The sequence below is a fragment of the Hemibagrus wyckioides genome, linkage group LG18, assembly GCF_019097595.1.
Source record: "Hemibagrus wyckioides isolate EC202008001 linkage group LG18, SWU_Hwy_1.0, whole genome shotgun sequence".
Taxonomy (NCBI): Eukaryota; Metazoa; Chordata; class Actinopteri; order Siluriformes; family Bagridae; genus Hemibagrus; species Hemibagrus wyckioides.
In genome coordinates, this window is record NC_080727.1 from 11875526 (window position 1) to 11893859 (window position 18334).

The following is an 18334-nucleotide window of genomic DNA, read 5'->3' on the forward strand; positions in this document are numbered from 1 at the left end:
TCACGCGCTTTCCAGGAACCCGTCAGGAAGAAGATAAACAAAACAAACCCGAGAGAAAGAAGACAGCGTGGATTTGTGAGGAAATTTCATTTAAGTTCTCGTACAGATTACTCCTACCGAAGCGTCAAGCCTTGTTTTGACAACTGTAAAGCCTTGATACGGGTGAGTAAATCTGTTATCAACAGTTTAAGTCGCGGACACCGTCGAAGTACTCGTTAAACATGAATACAAACATTGTCTCCTGCTGTTAGCTCGGAAGCTAAGTTGTGATAAGCAGAGCTAGCTGCTGCTGCTAACTGAGAGTGGGAGGGACGGAGGCCATAGTTATCAAAGCAGCACAGCAAGTTTTAGTTCCGCACTAAAACACTACACTCTACTCCAGCATTCGGGTGATTGGACTAATTTTGAGTGCTTGATGCATCTGGTTACTACTCTAATTTGTTCCTTTTTTGCAGTCAGCGCTGTGAGTGAACTCTGAGGATGGCTGGTTTGCTATCACTCTCATGATAGTGGCTGAATTGTTCTAGAAGGTTTTTGCTGTGTTGTCAAGGTTAATGTTGCTGAATGCGGGACAGATGGCTGCTTAAGCGCTTTGTGCATGCTCATGTGCCCTGTTTCAGCATAAAGTTTTAAAAATTTCCTCACGAATGAAGAAAACGCTTAACTGTGGAAGGCTTTGCCTAAAGAAGTCCTGTCCATCAGTCGTTTGAATCTCAGTCTAAAATGAATAAATAACACGATCAACGTGTTAGAAGTAAGAGGGCTAGATAGAATCTCAGATAAACAACTCGAAAAACCAAGCAGTGTGGAAAAAGTTGATCAGAATAGCCAAAAAAATGACGATCAGCATCATCTCAGTTTGTGTCTATGGATTGTAAAATTGATTGACTTATAGTTGATTGCTCGCTTTTTTTTCTTGTATATATTTAAAAGGGGAACAAAATCCTGAAATATTAGGAGGATGAATAGTCTATTGCAGACTTGTCTGGGTACACGCCCCCCTATAGTACAACGCCAAGTCACAGAGGCTTTACAAAGTTGCTCTTCTTTATCTTTTTTGCCATTATTTAATACAACTGTTTATTAAAAATCGTTTGCATGGTAGGGAATAATTTGCATTGATAATTATATTTCATTTTGGGTTTTTTTGCGATCCAGTTGCACGACTGCTCTTTTCCCCGTCACGGAAAATGATGTTTATTACCACTAACATGTAAATAACTAGGCAGTAGAGTGTTAATAATAAAGTAGGAGATAATAATATGGATTGTATATATGTATAATTCACTTATTTACGTAACGCGGGGAAGGCCTTGAGTGTTGTTTGTTGCTCGGGCGTTCTCAACCACACTTTATAGGTGAAGGATATTTACGGTATTGTGTGATTGACGTTCACGCGGACCGCTCAGCTTTGCGCGGGAGGCGGGCCGAAGTGGCGCGTCTAGCCAATGAGAGCGCTTGAAAGCGTGGGCGTTGGCGCAGTGCGCTAGAGGTTTGGTTGACGTTTGTTTTCGATAGGGGCCCATGATGAATTCAGCATTGTGGAGCAGGTCAGAGTCAAACGCGAACCTTCGACTGGATTTAAAGGAGCAGGAACTCCAGATACTGTAGTGTAGCACTCGTATGCGAGTGTTTGATGGCTGTATTTCGCAGAGATAGATGTGTCAGGGTTTGAGGTTTTTTAGGTCAACATTTCTTCCTGTAAACATTGCGTGGGTGGCAGCATGCTGTAAGAGGAACAGCAGCGAGGAAGCCACGCTGGTTTTCACACGGGATTATTTGCTTATAAAAAGTAGCTCTTACTTTGTGACAAAGATTTGACAAACCTAAGGCTACAGAGTTCAGATTGGTTGAAGAATCAGAGCTCTCCTACATGAACAGCCCATGGTCCACAGTGCACTGGAAGTTTTACCTGGTGTTGTTCTTACTTGTTCTTTGTTGTTGTTCTTGTTTTCTGATTTGGTCCAAATTGCTTACTACACACACTTGTTTGATGGCCAGCTAAGGTTCGTCTACTGATCCTGAAACCCCGAAAAGCTCTTGAAAAAGGGCTTGCAGCAGTTTATTTGTGGTTTCTCTCAGACAAATTCTGATGTAATGTAGTCCAGTCCAAGCTGCGAAAATGAAACCTACTTGCAGTGAAATACATTGTAATGACTAAAGCACTGCTTTTTGATACCTGCTGCATTACACAGAGAGTATGTACATTCAGGAAGAAGGACACTGATTTGATCATAACATCCCCATTCTTAAGATTCTTCCATTCGTGCCTCAGACTGTTTGCTGCAGAGACATGTCTGAGACACAGAGTGGGTGATCTGATCACTGTTGGACATTTTTTAAAAGGGCATTTTTATTTACTCTTTAGAACTCTTTTGAATGCTAAAAGTGTTTGATGTAGAGCTCTGAGCATAGCCAGGACTGATTTTACAGATTTCATTTCAGTTGATCCTTTAATTTCATAAATCAATATTTCATAACCCTTTTCATAAACCTGTAGATTCAAAGCACTATTAACTGGTTTAAAGCTAATAGTCCCAGTGCTTCAATCAAGTAATGCATATAATATTATTCCATACAAGGGTCTCAGTTCAATATGTCTTCATATGAAAAATCTATCTAGTAGACTTCATAACAAGTAACAATAGTTACTATAACAATGGTTATAATGTTTCAGTTACATGAAGTATTAAATAAACATACTTCTACCAGCTTATTAACTCAGAAAGCAGCAAGTAGGAAGTGAAAAATTCCCCCAAATCTTTAAGGTCTGCTGTACACTGGCTTATTAACTTGGTGAATAACAATGCTGACAGTCAGAGGGCTTTCTCTGCAGAGAGCTCTGTGAATCTGAGAGCACATCAGAATAAACAGCAGAATAAAATAAAGTGTCACATAGTCACACCAGTCACTTATTTTAGCGTTTTTAAATACAGCCACTTTTGCAGGAAATTCATGCATTTATCCTGTCAGTTGCCCTTTCAGCCAATCATGTGGCTACAGCTTAGGAAAAAAATGCAGATACAGGTCAAGAGCTTCACATTAGTGGGTTTGACTGTGATATAGTTGTTGGTGCCAGATGGGATGGTTATTTCGGAAATTGAAGATTTCCTGGGATTTTCCACATGCAACAGTGTATAGAGTCTACACACAACAGTTGTTGGCAAGAGAGGTCAGATGAGGATGGCCAGACTGCTTCAAGCTGACAGGCATTAGTAACTCAAATAAGCACTCTCTACAACCAGGCTGAGCAGAACAGCATTTCCAGAAGAGCAACAAATATTGAGGTGAATGCACTACAGCAGCAGAACACCAAATCAGGGCCTACCCATGTCAGCCAAAAACAGGAACCTGAGATTACTGTGGGTACAGACTAAATGAAGCTGGTCACTTAGATTTTTGGGGACAAAAAACAGGTTCTGCTGTAAATTAATGCTGTTGCCATCAGCTCAATCAGAGGCGCAGGTTACTTTACTTCTCTAACAAGTATGGACCCGGGAAATTTCATTCTCATTCAAAAGGAATTGCACGACAATTCCAGTGCAAACAAACACAGACCGCCTTCTCTTGTAGGCTGAAAGGAGTGGACCCTGATGTGGTCTTCAGCTCTTGTAGCCCATCTGCGTCAACAATTATCTAGTTGTGTGTTCTGAAATGCTTTTCTGATCATGGTTGTAAAGGGTGATTTCTTAAATGAACATGTCAGCTCTTCTGGCCATTTCCCTCTCACTTTTCTCAGCAACAAGCACATGTTCAGGCACTGCTAATTTTTGTTGTATTGAAACACTGTCTTATCAAGTTTAAATAGAGTTAAATAGAGAAATATTGATGCATCCCTAGTATGTCTATCTGAAAGTATGTAATTATGGCAGCTTTATTTATTTATTATTCCTTTTCTTTAGTGTACAATGTCTCCTGTATACTATAGACTGCTGCATTGCTGCTGTAGTCATAAAGACTGTTTGTGCTTATTCCTTTACTCTAATTCACACTATTTTCCCTGAATCTAGTGATTTATAATCCCATTCTTGATGGTTTCTGTTTTGTGTCCAGATTGCTCTCAAGGGTTTTTTTCCATCCCTGTCATCTCAGGGAGGTACTTTTGAATGTTGGATGTTTTTCTGGTTAGTTGATGAGTAATCAAAGTGTGTACCAAACACTAGTGCTGTATCAAAGAAATATGATGTAATTATGTAGGCAATACGGCACACCCCAAATTCATGGCCTAGTTTTGACTTGAGCCATATAGCTTTTCAATATAAACTCATCCAGAACCCATAGCCTAAACAGGTTATTTAATAATTTTCTAATTAGCACCACCATTATTTTTTTTAAGTAGATGTAATAGTATAATAATGTAATAAAAATAATTAAATGATGTTAACATTATACTTTTCGAGTAAGTCAAACACACAATTGAAAAAGCTCCAGATATTCTCCATTTACCTTGACAGAGCTCCCATGCGAGTGCACCTCGCAGACGTGAGATATTGCTTCTGAAGTGGGCGGAGCTTCCAGGAAGTGCCAAATAATATTAACAACATAGCTCAAAACACCTGTGTCAGTTTATTGGGGAGAAAACGGCTGCTCTTTTGGTATATAATAACCCAAAATGTCAAATTAGTTATGGTGAATTGCAGAGCTCCTGCTTAGAAAATCTGGTAATATACTACAGTCACAGTAAACATCACTGGTTATTGTGGCAGTGTAATGCCTTGTAGAGATAATTTAAACAGTATCGCACAAGCAGGAGTGCAGTTATACTGAATATCGGCATGGTACAACAGGGTGCCACAGGTTTATACAACAGTTCTATAAACAAGAAGTTAATATCTAGGAAATGATATTTTGGATACAACATGGCCAAATGTTCTGTCACTAGTGGAAATAGATCCAGAAAAAGCCACACTCATTTACCAGCTTATCGGCTAGCCGGATAACTAACAAGGATGTGTACATTTCTGTTAAAGGAGCTTACAGTAAAATTTGCATGCCTTCTATCTTTTCATCTTCAAATGACAATTTTCATATTTTAAGCCAAATGATACGTTACAGAAATGTCATGTCTGCTGATGCTGGTTCTAACACTAGTGTAGTGATTGTTTTTAAAGTGGAATTTTACATAGTAAACACAGAAGAGCAAAGTAAAAACACACATCCCAGTGTGGTTATAGTAAATACAGGAACTCTGGGAAGGCTGCTCAACCTGTCAAATTAGTGGACCGGAATAAACTATTGCAAAATATGTATAATTATATAAATATTATTTATAAATGTGATTTTTTTTTCATAAAAAATTATATAGCTCTCGCATAGCCTAGTTTAGAGTTGCACGAAAGATTGTGTTTATTCAAACCCGCTAGCTAGCTTTAGAAAAGAGCAGCGCAAAGAATCACAATTGTCCTGCTTTTTCCAGGATGGATCTAAGCTGAAACTGTCTAGAAAGAATTGCAAGGTTTCTCTTTCTCTTTGTTCAGCATTTCCTTTTCCAGCCCGGTCATTCTTTGCAACACAATCATTTCAAAAGCTGGTGTCACTTGCCTGTGATCTGTAAACTTTTGCTCCAGAGTAAATTGAGGCACCTTAAATCTAATCAGGATTGAAGTATAAAATTCACCAGAATTCTGCTTGTTGTAGCACATTATCAAACAAAAGTGTCAGTTTAAATCAGCTTAGTGTTTTATGGTAACACTGTAAAAAATAATACTGTACTGAAAATACTGTACACTGTACGATTTCTTAGGCTCAATCTGCTAACCCCGATCGTTCAAATCATAGCAAAGGATAGCTTTTTAGACCAATGTTGTTTTCAGCTATATCCGAGAGCTGTCTTGCATGCTATATAAGCATGTATACACAACAGGTGAATATATTCATTGGATGGGGGTGCCTGGTCTCTTCCCCATTCCAGATTTGACGTTTGACATTTCCTCTGTCAAAGTTGGGATTGTGACAGCTAGGTAAAGTTTTATGGAAAGTTTTGCATGCAAATCATCCTGTCTGCTGAAAGAGTATAAGAAGGCAGTCAGTCACTAAAGGGGAAAATGGTGTTTTGTTGTCTTTCCTCTGTGTCATTTTCTATCGTTTGTGTTACAAGCTCTACAGTTTGCAAAAACTGAAGGGTGATAATACACTTGTTTGACTTCACAATGCCAGGAGGAAATGATGTCATCTAGCACACGAAGAAGGCTGTGTTGCTCCATCTCACAGCTGGCCAGTACAGCCCTGGCACTCTCACGCACATTTCACTTGATTTGTTATGCAAAGGGCGTTAGGCTGTTCGGGTTCCTCTGTTTATGACTATCTGTAGGCAGTGGTGAAAGGGTGCTGCAGAGGTTGTTTAAAAATAGCCCCGGCGCTTGACACTCTTGTTCTTGCTCTCTCGCCTTCTTCCGAACTGTCTTCAGGGCTGCTAGCTTTTCTTCTATGGAGCTGAATCACCTTTTTCAGAGGGCCTCTGTAACTTTTTCTGACCATGGCTAGACATGCATTATCTTGCACAAAGTCATTCCATTTCTTTCTGTCTCCTGTTGCTGTTTGTGTCGTGCTGCACCGAGGAACAAAGGTCTATCAGTTGATGCTGCTAGTGCTTGTTCTAATTTCAGCAAACAGCCGGTTGTGACAGCCGCTTGTAGCTACTGTTTGTACACTGAATTGCAGTTTGTAAGTGACGTTTTATTTATGCACAACATGTTTACAACAGTGAACTGGCAGTGTCACTGTTACACTGAAGTGTATCACACATGCAGATAATGATCATTGTGATCAACCTGATACCCATTTTCATTTGTTAATACCTTTTTACATTTTCTTTATCTGCAGAAAACAGAGGAGAAAAACACAGCCATACTCGCATGTGTGGCTAAGGCATTGTTATTGCAGAACGTCTTATTGGTCACATCAATTGTCTGCCAGAGACTGACACAAGAACAAGGATATTGTGGGAAGCGAGGTGGCAGAAAAGTTTCCGCCAAGGAACCAGGAATCTGTTCTCGGCAATGCCTCAGGTATGGCTTAGTATGTAATGTGTCAGCTGTATGCAGAAATGTTATAGGTTAATGATTTTGAATATTTCATTTCCTTTATGTTTTAGCAACATGTGAATAATCTGTTGTATGTTTCAAATGGGTGATCACAAGCTGATGTCTTTCAAACCTATTTTCAGAATGCCTGTTTTATTACAGACCAGAATCAAACTTTCTCACCCCTGAATTGATAATTCAGCAGTATCTGTTTTCATTTGTCATGCAGCCTAGTGTCAGTGGAATGGATCCTCCCTTTGGGGATGCCTTTCAAAACTACACTTTCGCTGACCAGGCACTGACCAGCACTGACCTGTTAGCCAACAGCTCAGACCCAGACTTCATTTATGAACTGGTGAGTGTGTAGAGGTTTTGTCTCGCTTTGAATCACTTAGAACATTTTGTTTAGTTATTTCTTGTTATTCTTGTGTCCCTGTTACAGGACAGAGATATGACTTGTCGCCAGAGCCCTGGTAGAGACGTGTTTGAAGTTGAGGACTGCAAGGAGTTTGACAGCATGGAAAATCTTCCAGAACTAATAGACAATGACCTGGCTTACAGCTCCAACTTCGAACAGTGGGACACATATTGGGAAGACTTGACCAAGTACACACGCCTCACCAGCTGTGACATCTGGGGCACTAAGGAGGTTGACTTCTTGGGCCTGGATGATTTCTCCAGCCCTTACCAAGATGAGGAAGTCATAAGCCGTACACCCACCTTGGCCCAGCTCAACAGTGAGGACTCTCAGCCAGTGTCAGACACTTTATACCTTCCAGATTCACTGGCAGGTCAAAAGCAGACTATTTTTCCTCCGCCAGTGGTAGGGAAGAAGATGGCCAGAACCACCACTTTTGTCACAGGCACTTCCTCCAATCACAGTACACTGCCGGATTATGCCGAAGGTTCCCAGAAGGCCACGTGGCCAGTACCCTCAAGCACTGAGACTATGGCAAAAGCCCAGATGCAAGGGCCTAGCAGGGTTGCATCTCCCCAGCCAGAGAACACAGATTATGTACGCAAGGCCAAGGTTTGCATTAGCGTACCACGCAAGCCCTTCCTAGAGAGTTGTGCTCCACAGATCAGTGTGTCTGCCAGCTCCCCTCTCATCAAGGAGCACGAGTCAAGTGCTTCTTTGATCAGTAATGTCCAAACAGCCACTATTGACACTCCATCTTCTCTTATTCCACTGGTTTGTGAGAAAAAAGTGGAAATCTGTAAAAGAGAAGCTCTGTGTGGCTCTACTCCAGAGGTAGGATTGTCAAGAGGAAAGCCAATGAAGCATAACTTCCCTGTGGCTGGCAGCAGTGAAACCTTGCTCACCGTGAGTGCTCTCGGAGCCGATGCTACTGCTGCCGCTGAGAAGAAGAAAGAAGAGGAGCACAACTACTCACTATTCCTGAACCGGGTGAGGCTTGCAGGCAAAGCTCCCACTGACATAGAGGAAGAAGAAGATGAGGAAGAAGAAGAAGGCGAGGAGGAAGAGGAAGAGGAGGAGGCAGAGGGGGTGGACTTGGATGATGAAGACCATGATGAAGGATTTGGCAGCGAGCATGAGCTTTCAGAAAATGAAGAGGAAGAGGAAGAAGAAGAAGATGATGAGTATGAGGGAGACAAAGATGATGACATCAGCGATGCGTTCTCCGAGCCAGGTACAGATCAGCATATGGATGTACTCATTCAAGTGTCTTGACGGCCATTCACTGCTTATGTGGGTTTATTATTATAGGTCTAATTATCCACAATGAGCTAATTACGTTTGCAGATTAGATGTGTAGTTTTTAACTCGAAATGTTGTATGATGACTTTTCTAAGCAGTTACCTAGCAGGCTCAGAATTGGGTCATGTTTTTCCTGTTCGATAAGCTTTGACCTAATGTGAACTCTTACTGATGAGACATTACAATAACTATGTCTAGGTTGTGTCTTGTTAAGTGAGATGGGAGTGGTTTTCTTTTACTCTCTGTCTTCAAATAAGCCTTGCCTTTGTCAGTTCTGCGTTTCGCATCTTAAATTTTTTTGTCAAGCTGAGCATTCTCTTCTCTTTCGAATAGGATGTGACACGGACATGGTAGAGGACGTAAAAGGTTTGACTGCCGGAATTTCCAGAAAGAGGGGCAAGCGCAGATACTTTTGGGAATACAGCGAGCAACTCACCCCATCTAAGCAAGAACGGATGCTAAAACCTTCAGAGTGGGACAGAGACACCCTTCCCAGCAATATGTATCAAAAGAATGGCCTGCATCATGGTGAGATGAGGGAGAAATTGCACTTTCTAGCTGGATTTGTTAAATCCTCATCAAGAAAGTGCCAAATTAAGGTCAATTAAGGAAAAAAGATCAAGTTCTTTTCATGTTAGCGTTAACATATAAAACTACAATGTAACAATGTTAGTACTTGGCAAGGAAAAAAGTAAACAGGAAAAGCTATTAGTTCTGGGAATTCAAAGGAAAGTGCCCTAGGGTGCTCCACTCAGTTGTAGAATCAAAGTTACATACTGGGGATGTAACTGCATACAAATCCATTATTTGATAAAGGGTTGTAAACAGATATAGTTACATATTAGAATATTTTGTGGGTTTTTTCAGTCAATGGGTTGCTCCAGTAGCCTGACACGGAGAGGGATGGGGATCTGGGATAATGAATTCATGCATGCCACTATCTAAAAGTGCATTGTAAAGTGCATGGTCTGGAGTGAGTTATCTCACTTATACCACAGTGATTTGCTAATGATTACAGCATTTCATTTACTAATGAACGTCAGGGTGAATATTCCAATGGTTAGTTCTACTCATTATAGCAGTGAGACAGTTAGTTATTTTATTATATTTTGTGAATGAACAATGACTTCATTCGCCCTATTGGTTTTTCAGTATTTCCAAGGGCTCAGAGGGAGAATTTACATTTAATTAAACAAACATTCTGGTTTTAGGCCACGTCCACTTTAACAAACTAATACAGACACAGACAATCTAGATACATGGTATACATAGCCATCTGTTTTTCTTTCTCAGGAAAATACACACTAAAGAAATCCCGGCGAACAGACGTAGAGGATCTCACGCCCAACCCGAGGAAGCTGCTTCAGATTGGGAATGAATTGCGCAAGCTTAACAAGGTGATTAGTGATCTGACCCCTGTTAGTGAGCTGCCCCTGACTGCCCGCCCTCGCTCTCGAAAGGAGAAAAACAAGCTGGCATCCAGGTAAGCTTTTCTACACACCACTGCTTTCAGGAGCTGCGTTCATTCCTCTCTACTATTCTCTCATCACTTGAAATATTATGTTCCAACAAACCTGAACAGGAGATTGTTTGGAAAAAGCTCTACTAGCACAAAGTTTCACCATCTTATGATTATGTTGCTCTTTCTTATGGGAGTATAAGTAACCAGAACGAAAATAACCCGGACACCTGGGACAGAGTGGATTTCTGTGGAATTGGTGATGAAAACGATCATTTCCTTTCCAACTTCAAACACCTTTAGACAGTTTCATAATGATTCAGAAATCTGTGGGTTTGAAACATTGTCTTCAGCTAAAATATTTGAGAAATACATTTGCTTGCAGCTTGTTCCTCATCTTCTCTGGAGTGAGAGGCATAAATATAGGTCAATGCATACAAGAAAACAGTATGTGCCACATTAGCTGCTGTTGTTAGCAGCTGTGATATGTCAAAGCGACCTCTACATGGAAACGGATCAAGTTACTTAGAAACCAATGCAAACCCAAGGAGAAATGCAGGTCTGCTTAGATCAGATTAGTTGAAACTCATTTATACTTTGCTTCATTATAAACATAGACAAACTTAACAGTACTTAAAAATATAGTAATCTTGCTCATTTCAAATGTACTATCAAATAGGAACATTATGACAATTTAGTTAGTTTAAGTTAAATATAAGGTATGATGTATTAAACAGTATCCAGTATTGCAGTAAGCTGTAAACCCATCTTACCAATGATTTAGATAACTTATTGGAATTGTTGGGTATTTAACCTGTTTTTATCATCCAAATGCTGCTCAGCATTTCAGTATTTTTGGGTAGAAAATCGTAGTTGAATGCTTTGAATTGAATTGAGCTAAACTCATGTCGGACTTGATGAATATATCACTTCACTCTACACTCATCTGCACAACAGCTTGTGTGAACTCCTTTTTTGCAATTAATGTTTGACCCTACTTTAAAATGGTTTTATGGCATCGACCATAACTTGCTTATAGCTAATGCTGGCTATAAACCAGTAAGCCTCAGTGAGCTTTGTGATCTTACAGAAACTACAGAAAATTGTTAATGAATCTTAGTAATACAGCATTAAAGAATCTTAGTAATTCAGCTTCAGTTTGAAGAAGGTCATTGACAATAATGCACATGACCTTCCAATAATAATAATATAGGAGTCTTCTTTTCCTGCATGCAATATCAGCAGGATATATTATAATGGAAAAGAAAAAAAACATTATGAGTGACCCAACTTATAGCCAAAGCACAAACTCGGTACAGGTACAAAAAACATATTGAAGATTAAATTGTCTTTTGCACCTGGAGGACTATTTTCCCACTTCAGCCTTTATTCAATTTGCAATTTAGTAAATCATAAACTAAATCGTGCAGTATAAGATTTTTGTTAACAGTGGGGGGAAAAAAAAACGTTATTATTAAGTCATCAGAGGGAAAAATATCCTCTATATCATGATGTTCCTTCTGTAGGTCGCCCTGAACAGTTTTAAATAGTAATTCAGGTGTGTTGGATCTGAATTTGCACGCAATTTGTGGTTGTATTTCCAGCTCAAATGTGTCCAGCTCACATTGTCCAACTTTAAGGACAATAGACATCTGACTTCGGGTTATGGACTTTACATAAATAACAGTTAAAGTTTAGGGTGCAACAAAAGTTATAGGGTCTAAAAGCAAGCATAAATTAGCTTACACCAGGGGTGTCCAGTCTCCTCTGCAGAGGGCCAGTGTGGATACAGGTTTTCATTCCAATCAAGCATAAGCCAAATATGATTCCACCTGTTTAATTAGTTGTTCTTGCCTTTCAAAATACTAGGTGTGGCTTGGTTGGCTTGACTGAAAACATATATCCACACTGGCCCTTTCTGTGTAACATTGAAAAAGTTGCATTACATTGGTTAAGATGTGACAAAGTTTAAGTCATTTCATTGTGAGCTGGCGATCAGAACAAAGGCTAACACGCAGTGTGTGGGGGAACATGGCGTGTTTTTTTTCGCCTCCCTGTTTAACAGTATCTAACAGTATTTTTGGTTCTGAAAAAAAACAGCGCTGGTGTTTTGCCATTCTCTTTTGGTCCGTCCCAACATTATATTACACAAATGTAGAAACTAAAGACAGAAATGCTAACCAATGACCAGCTACATACAGCAGTTTGGACAAGATGAGTGAATGCTGCATTATAGCATTTCCTCGTACTGGTATAGTGGAATACTGCTATTTGAAATAGCATCATGTTCAAAATTGCTGATCTCATCTCTCAAATATACATGTGCATTGTTCTGTTCTTCCAGGGCCTGCAGATTGAAGAAAAAAGCTCAGTATGAAGCCAACAAGGTCAAGCTGTGGGGTCTTGGCACTGAATATGGTATGGCTGTTTGAAAGTCACAAAAGACTTACCTGAGCGAAAAGCTTCCGTCATACATTTGTTCTTGTCTCTTTTAATGGCTATCGTTACCCATGTTGTGTTTATATTATCTATGCTTTTCTATCTGCAGATCGATTGCTGTTTGTGATTAATACAATCAAAGAGGAGATTGTGAACCGAGTTCAAGATAGCTCAAATAACAACGGGACAAGTATGGCAGAGAAGCTGGACAAGCTCATAGAGGAGACACTAGGTAAGAAATTGTCTCTGAAATAAGTATATACTGTATTCATAGTTCAGTTACAGTTTCTACAGAGTTTTTTTGTATTTGATATGTGTGTCTCTGTAGGATTGTGATGTATAAAATATATTTCTATGTAATGGACTAACAGGGTCTTGTGGAATCAGTCCTTCTTTATTCTACAGACAGCCTTTGCACATCACCTGAAGATGTGCATGCTTATTCAGCACATCTAGTAGTACTCAATCCAGATTATTTGAGGTCACATATACACTGAGATGAATAATACACATACATTGATAAAGTCAGTGTTTTTAATGAGGCCAAATACAATCTAGCTGAACATTTGATTATAGGAATATAAGAGAGCACTGACTCTCTGGTAGACCCTTTTACAACGTTATAACCACTAGTGCAAACACATAGTTGTTGTTCCTTGTGTTAAAATAATATGCCTATAATATGCATAATATGTGAAATATATTTCACATTTGAGAGCTGAAAGATCTGATTTTTGGCTAGCTTTCAATTCTATTTTCTTTCTTTCCCCTTATGCAGTGCAATCACCAGTAGCTGGCCAGACTTCAGATTTTGTGAACCAGATCCTTGAGAATACAGGCAAGGGTGACCCCACTGGAGGTCTAGTGGGACTGCGTGTACCTACGCTGAAAGTGTAGAAGCATCCAGATAGTATTCGGAAGCACACTCAAAGCCATCCGCGCCATTCCTGTCTCTACACTCTGCATGCCCATGTCAACCGGAGATGCTCAAAATGCTTAATGTGGATACATGCATACGAACACCTGTCCGTCTGTGCATACGTATGTATATATTCACCTTCCACGCACCTACAGAAATCTCTGCACTCAGTAGTCTGTTTCCTTACCACGTGTGCATGTGGCTGGTAAAAACCTCCATCTGCAAGCCACCATTTTGCAAAATACAAAAGCCAATTTACGAGATACCTCCCGGAATGTATCGTCCTTTTGAAGATGAAGACGCAACCTGTTCCTGCTGTAGCCATTTTTTACTTGCGTCCAGCAAATACCCCTGTACTGGATTAAGAAAGCAGAGGTGTCTTCTTTTGCGAATCTGCATACATTACGATCATTATTTAAGCCTTGTGGATAGAAAGACATTTTAGAGAGATATAGCTAAATGTCATATGTGGTTATGTAAAAGTTTCAACATTTAACTAAACCTCTGCTTTCTTAATCTGGTGGAGGGGGAATTTGTTAGGATTAAACAAGTTACACCCTTATATGCCAATTCTGAAATAGCCAATGCAAACACAGAAACATGTTAATCATCTACCTTTATTGGAAACCAACTCAAAAATTGACAGTAGGCATATAAATTTAGGACAGGGATACAGCACGACAATTAGGATAGGACTGGGCTTGAATGTTCTGTTCCTTTTGTCTTGGGGGTCTCAGGGTGAATAGAGAGAGATTATTGACTGACTGGAGCAGATGGTCCATTTAAATCTCCTTCCTTAACTGGGAAGGACTATTATTTTGTACTGGTGACTCCACCCACTTTGATCAAAGTGCCCTCACATCAGATGACCCTGGACGTTTTCCGAAGTTGCATCGAAGGGGCTCAGAAGTTGATTCCCTGACTCAGTCTTGTTCATATTTGTACTTATTAAAAGTAAGATTCATTGTGCCTTGTAGATGTTGAGGGGATAACGAATCTCACTTGAAAGCAAGTGGACCATGTTTCAAGGAGAAGGAGAGCAGTGAGGCAAGTCAAACCTGTGGGTTTGTTATGTATTTAAGCTTGATAAAGATACTCTGAATGAACGTAGGAACATGGAAAAATATTGATTTATGCCACAGAGTCTGTGCTAGGTAAAATAAGATGGCTCTGAAAAATATTTCTTTCCTCTCTCTATTTTGGTACTTCATTTAAGTGAAGAATGGATGTGTGTGCTTGTGCGTGTGTATGTGTTGTGGGGGGTTATTTTAAGACAACTATTCATATTATAAATACGAAAAAGAGATTTGCACACTATATTCTGATTGTTTTGTTTTTGTACCAAAGACACATGCAACGTAAATTGGCAACTAGCCAGTTTAAGTAAGGTTTTGCACAGCTAACCTGACACCGTATTGAATGTAGGAAAAAAAAAAAGTTGTAGGGTCAGGGATTTTCAACGAACTGTGAAATTTGCTTGGGTCCAATTATCTACAGAAAGAAGCATTCATTCGCATCCTCCTAGAGCTCTTGTGCTGTTCTTCAGCTCTCAAGTTGAAGTGTTGCTTTGGAAACGTTTGTACTAAAATCAAGCAGTTCAGTTTCCCACCATTACACTTTTGTCCATTAATGCTTTTAAAACTGTAGAACTGATGCTTTTTGTAATTGCGTATGTATGACGTTATCAGAGAACCAAAATGTTCACTTTTATTAATATCCTTTAAATTTATGGAGAAGAATAAGCATACAACAAAAAAATGATCTTGAGTATGTCATGTGTATAGTCAGTATATCATGCATACACACACTTGTATATGTATCGATAAAATGGTACCTTTTCAATGGATATGTTAATAAGCACGACATATTTCTATAGCTTTATATTTAGTGAGTAATCTGGAAATTATCTTAAAAAAAAGACTTATTCTCTGTATTTTTGTAACATTTTCCTTTATTTTTTTTTAAATTTTTTTTTTTTTTTTTGCTGTTTAATGTTCTATGAACATATCTATAAACCGTTTTGGAGAAAGGCTTTGATGAATTTATCATCAGCATGTCATACTTTCAAAGGATTTCAAATCTGGACCCAGTCATAGGCTCTTCCTTGTCCAAATTAAGACTGCTTATACTTTGAGGCAGGAAAGCATTCTGAGAGAGAGCTTTATAGTTGCACCATGATGGCTAGCTGCTGCACCTTTATACTTGTCCAGTGTGAAAAGCTACTGCACTTCCCAATGCAGAACTGCATGTTATCTGGAAAAAAAAGCTTGATGGATAGTCATGGTTTGTCTTTGGGTGTTTTTGGAGCTCTTATTTTTTTGATTGAATTAAAGAAGGGAAAATATTTTCCTCTACAACCCCTATTATATTTAAGCTAAAGATTTGCATAGATCATTAGAAGCTCATAGATGTTCTCTTTTTTTTCTTTTTTTTTGGAAGTGTAATAGATTTTGTTGTAGTACCGTTCATGTTAGAAGCTATTGTAATTTGCAGTGTTCTCTTTATACATAGAAATGAGATATATCTTCTATATTTATCTTGTGTATATACAAACATACCTATATTACATGTAAGATAACTAAAGCACTTTGTCTAGACAAAAAGAAAGAAAAAAAAAAGAGGAAAAAAAAGCATTCTTTTCCTTCCATCTGCTGCTAAACAGGCCTTGTTTGAATGCTGCAGTGAGTACTTGACTTTTACCATCCTTTTACCAGGACAGGTTGACAGTAAAGTCTTGAGAGGACAGGCCCCTGAGTGACGACAAGTCAAGTGTCACAAACTCCATTTGCCTTTAGTAGACATTTCCTATGGAAAAAGTGCAAATTCTGCTTTGTGTTCTTCTTCAGGTTGATGTACAGTATTGACATGTTCTCTCTGAACATTGCCAGAGGTGAATATTGCTATCAATAATTTTTTAAAGTAATTTGTACTTAATGGGGGAAATCTGAGGTGTTTGAGGAAGCGCAGGCTTCTTATTAGTGGCTCAGAGAAAAAAGAAAAAAAAAAAAACTATATCGCTGTACTGTAAGGCAAATCTCCTTGCCGTAGGGAATTAATCAGACTACATCCTTTTTGCCTTTCCAAACACCCATCCATTCTTGATAAAAGGCAAGGCTCTAAAAGCTTTGTTGCTATGACAACTTATCCTGGCCTTCGTCGTGCCATCTTGAACTAAAGCTTCTTAGCCTGGCGTTGGCTCTCCGTAGTTATGACCAATTTGTAATTAAAAAAAACAAACAAACAAAAAAAAAAAAACACTTGGCAAGTGACAATGAGCATGGGGATTTAAGATGGAGGTGCGTTTTTTAAGTCAGTGGCCTGCTGTAGTGGGAAAGTATCTGTGTTTTGTCTTGTTGACTCTTGTTTTTTTTTTTTTTGTTTTTTTTCTGTTGTTTGTTTGTTTTTGTTTTTTTTGTTTTTTTTTTTGTAAATTTCAGGTTCTCGTGTTTTGATATGACATTGTGAGTTTAAATGTTTAACCCGGAGACTCTGTGGCATTCGAACAGTCGAGGAAATGGTTGTTATTCAAAGCCAGTAATTTTGTTTTTCTTTCTGTTTTTTGGTTTTTAAATTTAAGCATTAAAAGAGCTATTGTATCATGTGAAATTTACATATAGTTTAGAGTTCATAAAGGGCCTCTGCTGCAAATCTGGTTAATCTAAATGAAAATCTCAAATATTTCTGATCTATCTTCAAAACGTGTACATTATTTTCTTATACACATTTATCTTAAGCTGGAATATATTTAAAATACCCATTGCTTAGTAGAGTGCATAACATTTATTTTGCATGTGTTCGTATTTGCTTCATACTACCACCTGATACTGCTTTTTCAAGATCAAATTAATGATCCAACCAGCAAATTTCTGGTTTGTTTATTTGATGTATTTGTTTTATCCCGAGTCTCAATTACCATTTCAACTTTATTATTGCCAGATTGCAATCTTAAAGCAAGTAAGCTAGCTATTGAATCCAAATTGTGCTTGTATCTGTTGTCTGCACTATATAAAAATGATATGAATGTTTGGGTTGAAGCTGCTTAATCATTTTGTAAAATTGTACAGAAAATCAGTAACCATTCCTTGTTCTGTTTGATGTATGTGTGAGCCCACTCCTAACTAAAATATTATTATTATTATTATTATTATTATTATTATTATTGTCTGTTAAGTACTTGCCACTGTATTTGTACAAGTAATGGCCAGTTGGATCCCAGTAGAGTTACTGAAACGTTTCTTACATAATTTTCCAAAATGGCTACAGTACACATTTGAAAACAGAGCTGTTTGCATTTAGTGTGTTTCCTTTTTCATTTGTATAATTTTGGCATGCCTAGTTTTTTTTTTGTAAATATGTGTCCTGAGCATGTGAGAGACATTGCTCTAAGTGGTGCATTTTGTATGTCTTTGTAGTAAAATGGGACATTGCTTTGGCTTTCCCAGTAAACAATTGTTTGCTCTTTTTTTGTTTGTTTGTTTATTTGTTTGTTTGTTTTTACTAAGCAATTGTAACTAATATTGTTCAGGTTAAGTCTCAAAGTTGTTCCTTATGGTGGCCATAACTAATGGTTTAGAGAATTTGACATTTTCTGAGAGGCAGTGTGTCTTACTGATGCTAAATAAACATGCCCATTCTAGTGTATTTAACCTGTTGGATGGTTGTCTGTTATGTTGTTTTGTCTGTTGTTTGTTTCTCATGTAATGGACCTTTACCTTTTGCTTTTATTTTGTTACTAAAAATTGTTTCACAGAAGGTGTGTAAGATTAGACGAGACT

The 18334-nt window shown here is 38.6% G+C and overlaps 1 protein-coding gene across 2 annotated transcripts; it reads left to right on the forward strand.

The window, feature by feature from the left end:
• Window positions 1-3: 3 nt before the first annotated feature.
• On the forward strand, window positions 4-16812 carry crebrf (creb3 regulatory factor). 2 transcript variants are annotated; one of them, XM_058416254.1, is made up of 9 exons: window positions 4-162; window positions 6823-7007; window positions 7252-7377; window positions 7465-8674; window positions 9076-9270; window positions 10036-10225; window positions 12546-12619; window positions 12750-12872; window positions 13419-16812. In XM_058416254.1, the coding sequence occupies exons 2-9, from the start codon at window positions 6999-7001 to the stop codon at window positions 13535-13537; spliced, it is 2046 nt and encodes a 681-aa protein (XP_058272237.1). In that variant the 5' UTR covers window positions 4-162; window positions 6823-6998; the 3' UTR covers window positions 13538-16812. The 2 variants fall into 2 exon arrangements, with proteins under 2 accessions (XP_058272237.1, XP_058272239.1); XM_058416256.1 differs by lacking the exon at window positions 4-162 and adding an exon at window positions 1317-6663.
• Window positions 16813-18334: the final 1522 nt, after the last annotated feature.

What these genes read in the sequence shown, in the direction of transcription:
- crebrf (XM_058416254.1), top strand. An exon ending in AAAAACAAGCTGGCATCCAG is followed by an intron (nt 10,226 to 12,545) that starts GTAAGCTTTTCT and finishes CTGTTCTTCCAG; the next exon opens with GGCCTGCAGATTGAAGAAAA. An exon ending in GCTCATAGAGGAGACACTAG is followed by an intron (nt 12,873 to 13,418) that starts GTAAGAAATTGT and finishes CCCCTTATGCAG; the next exon opens with TGCAATCACCAGTAGCTGGC.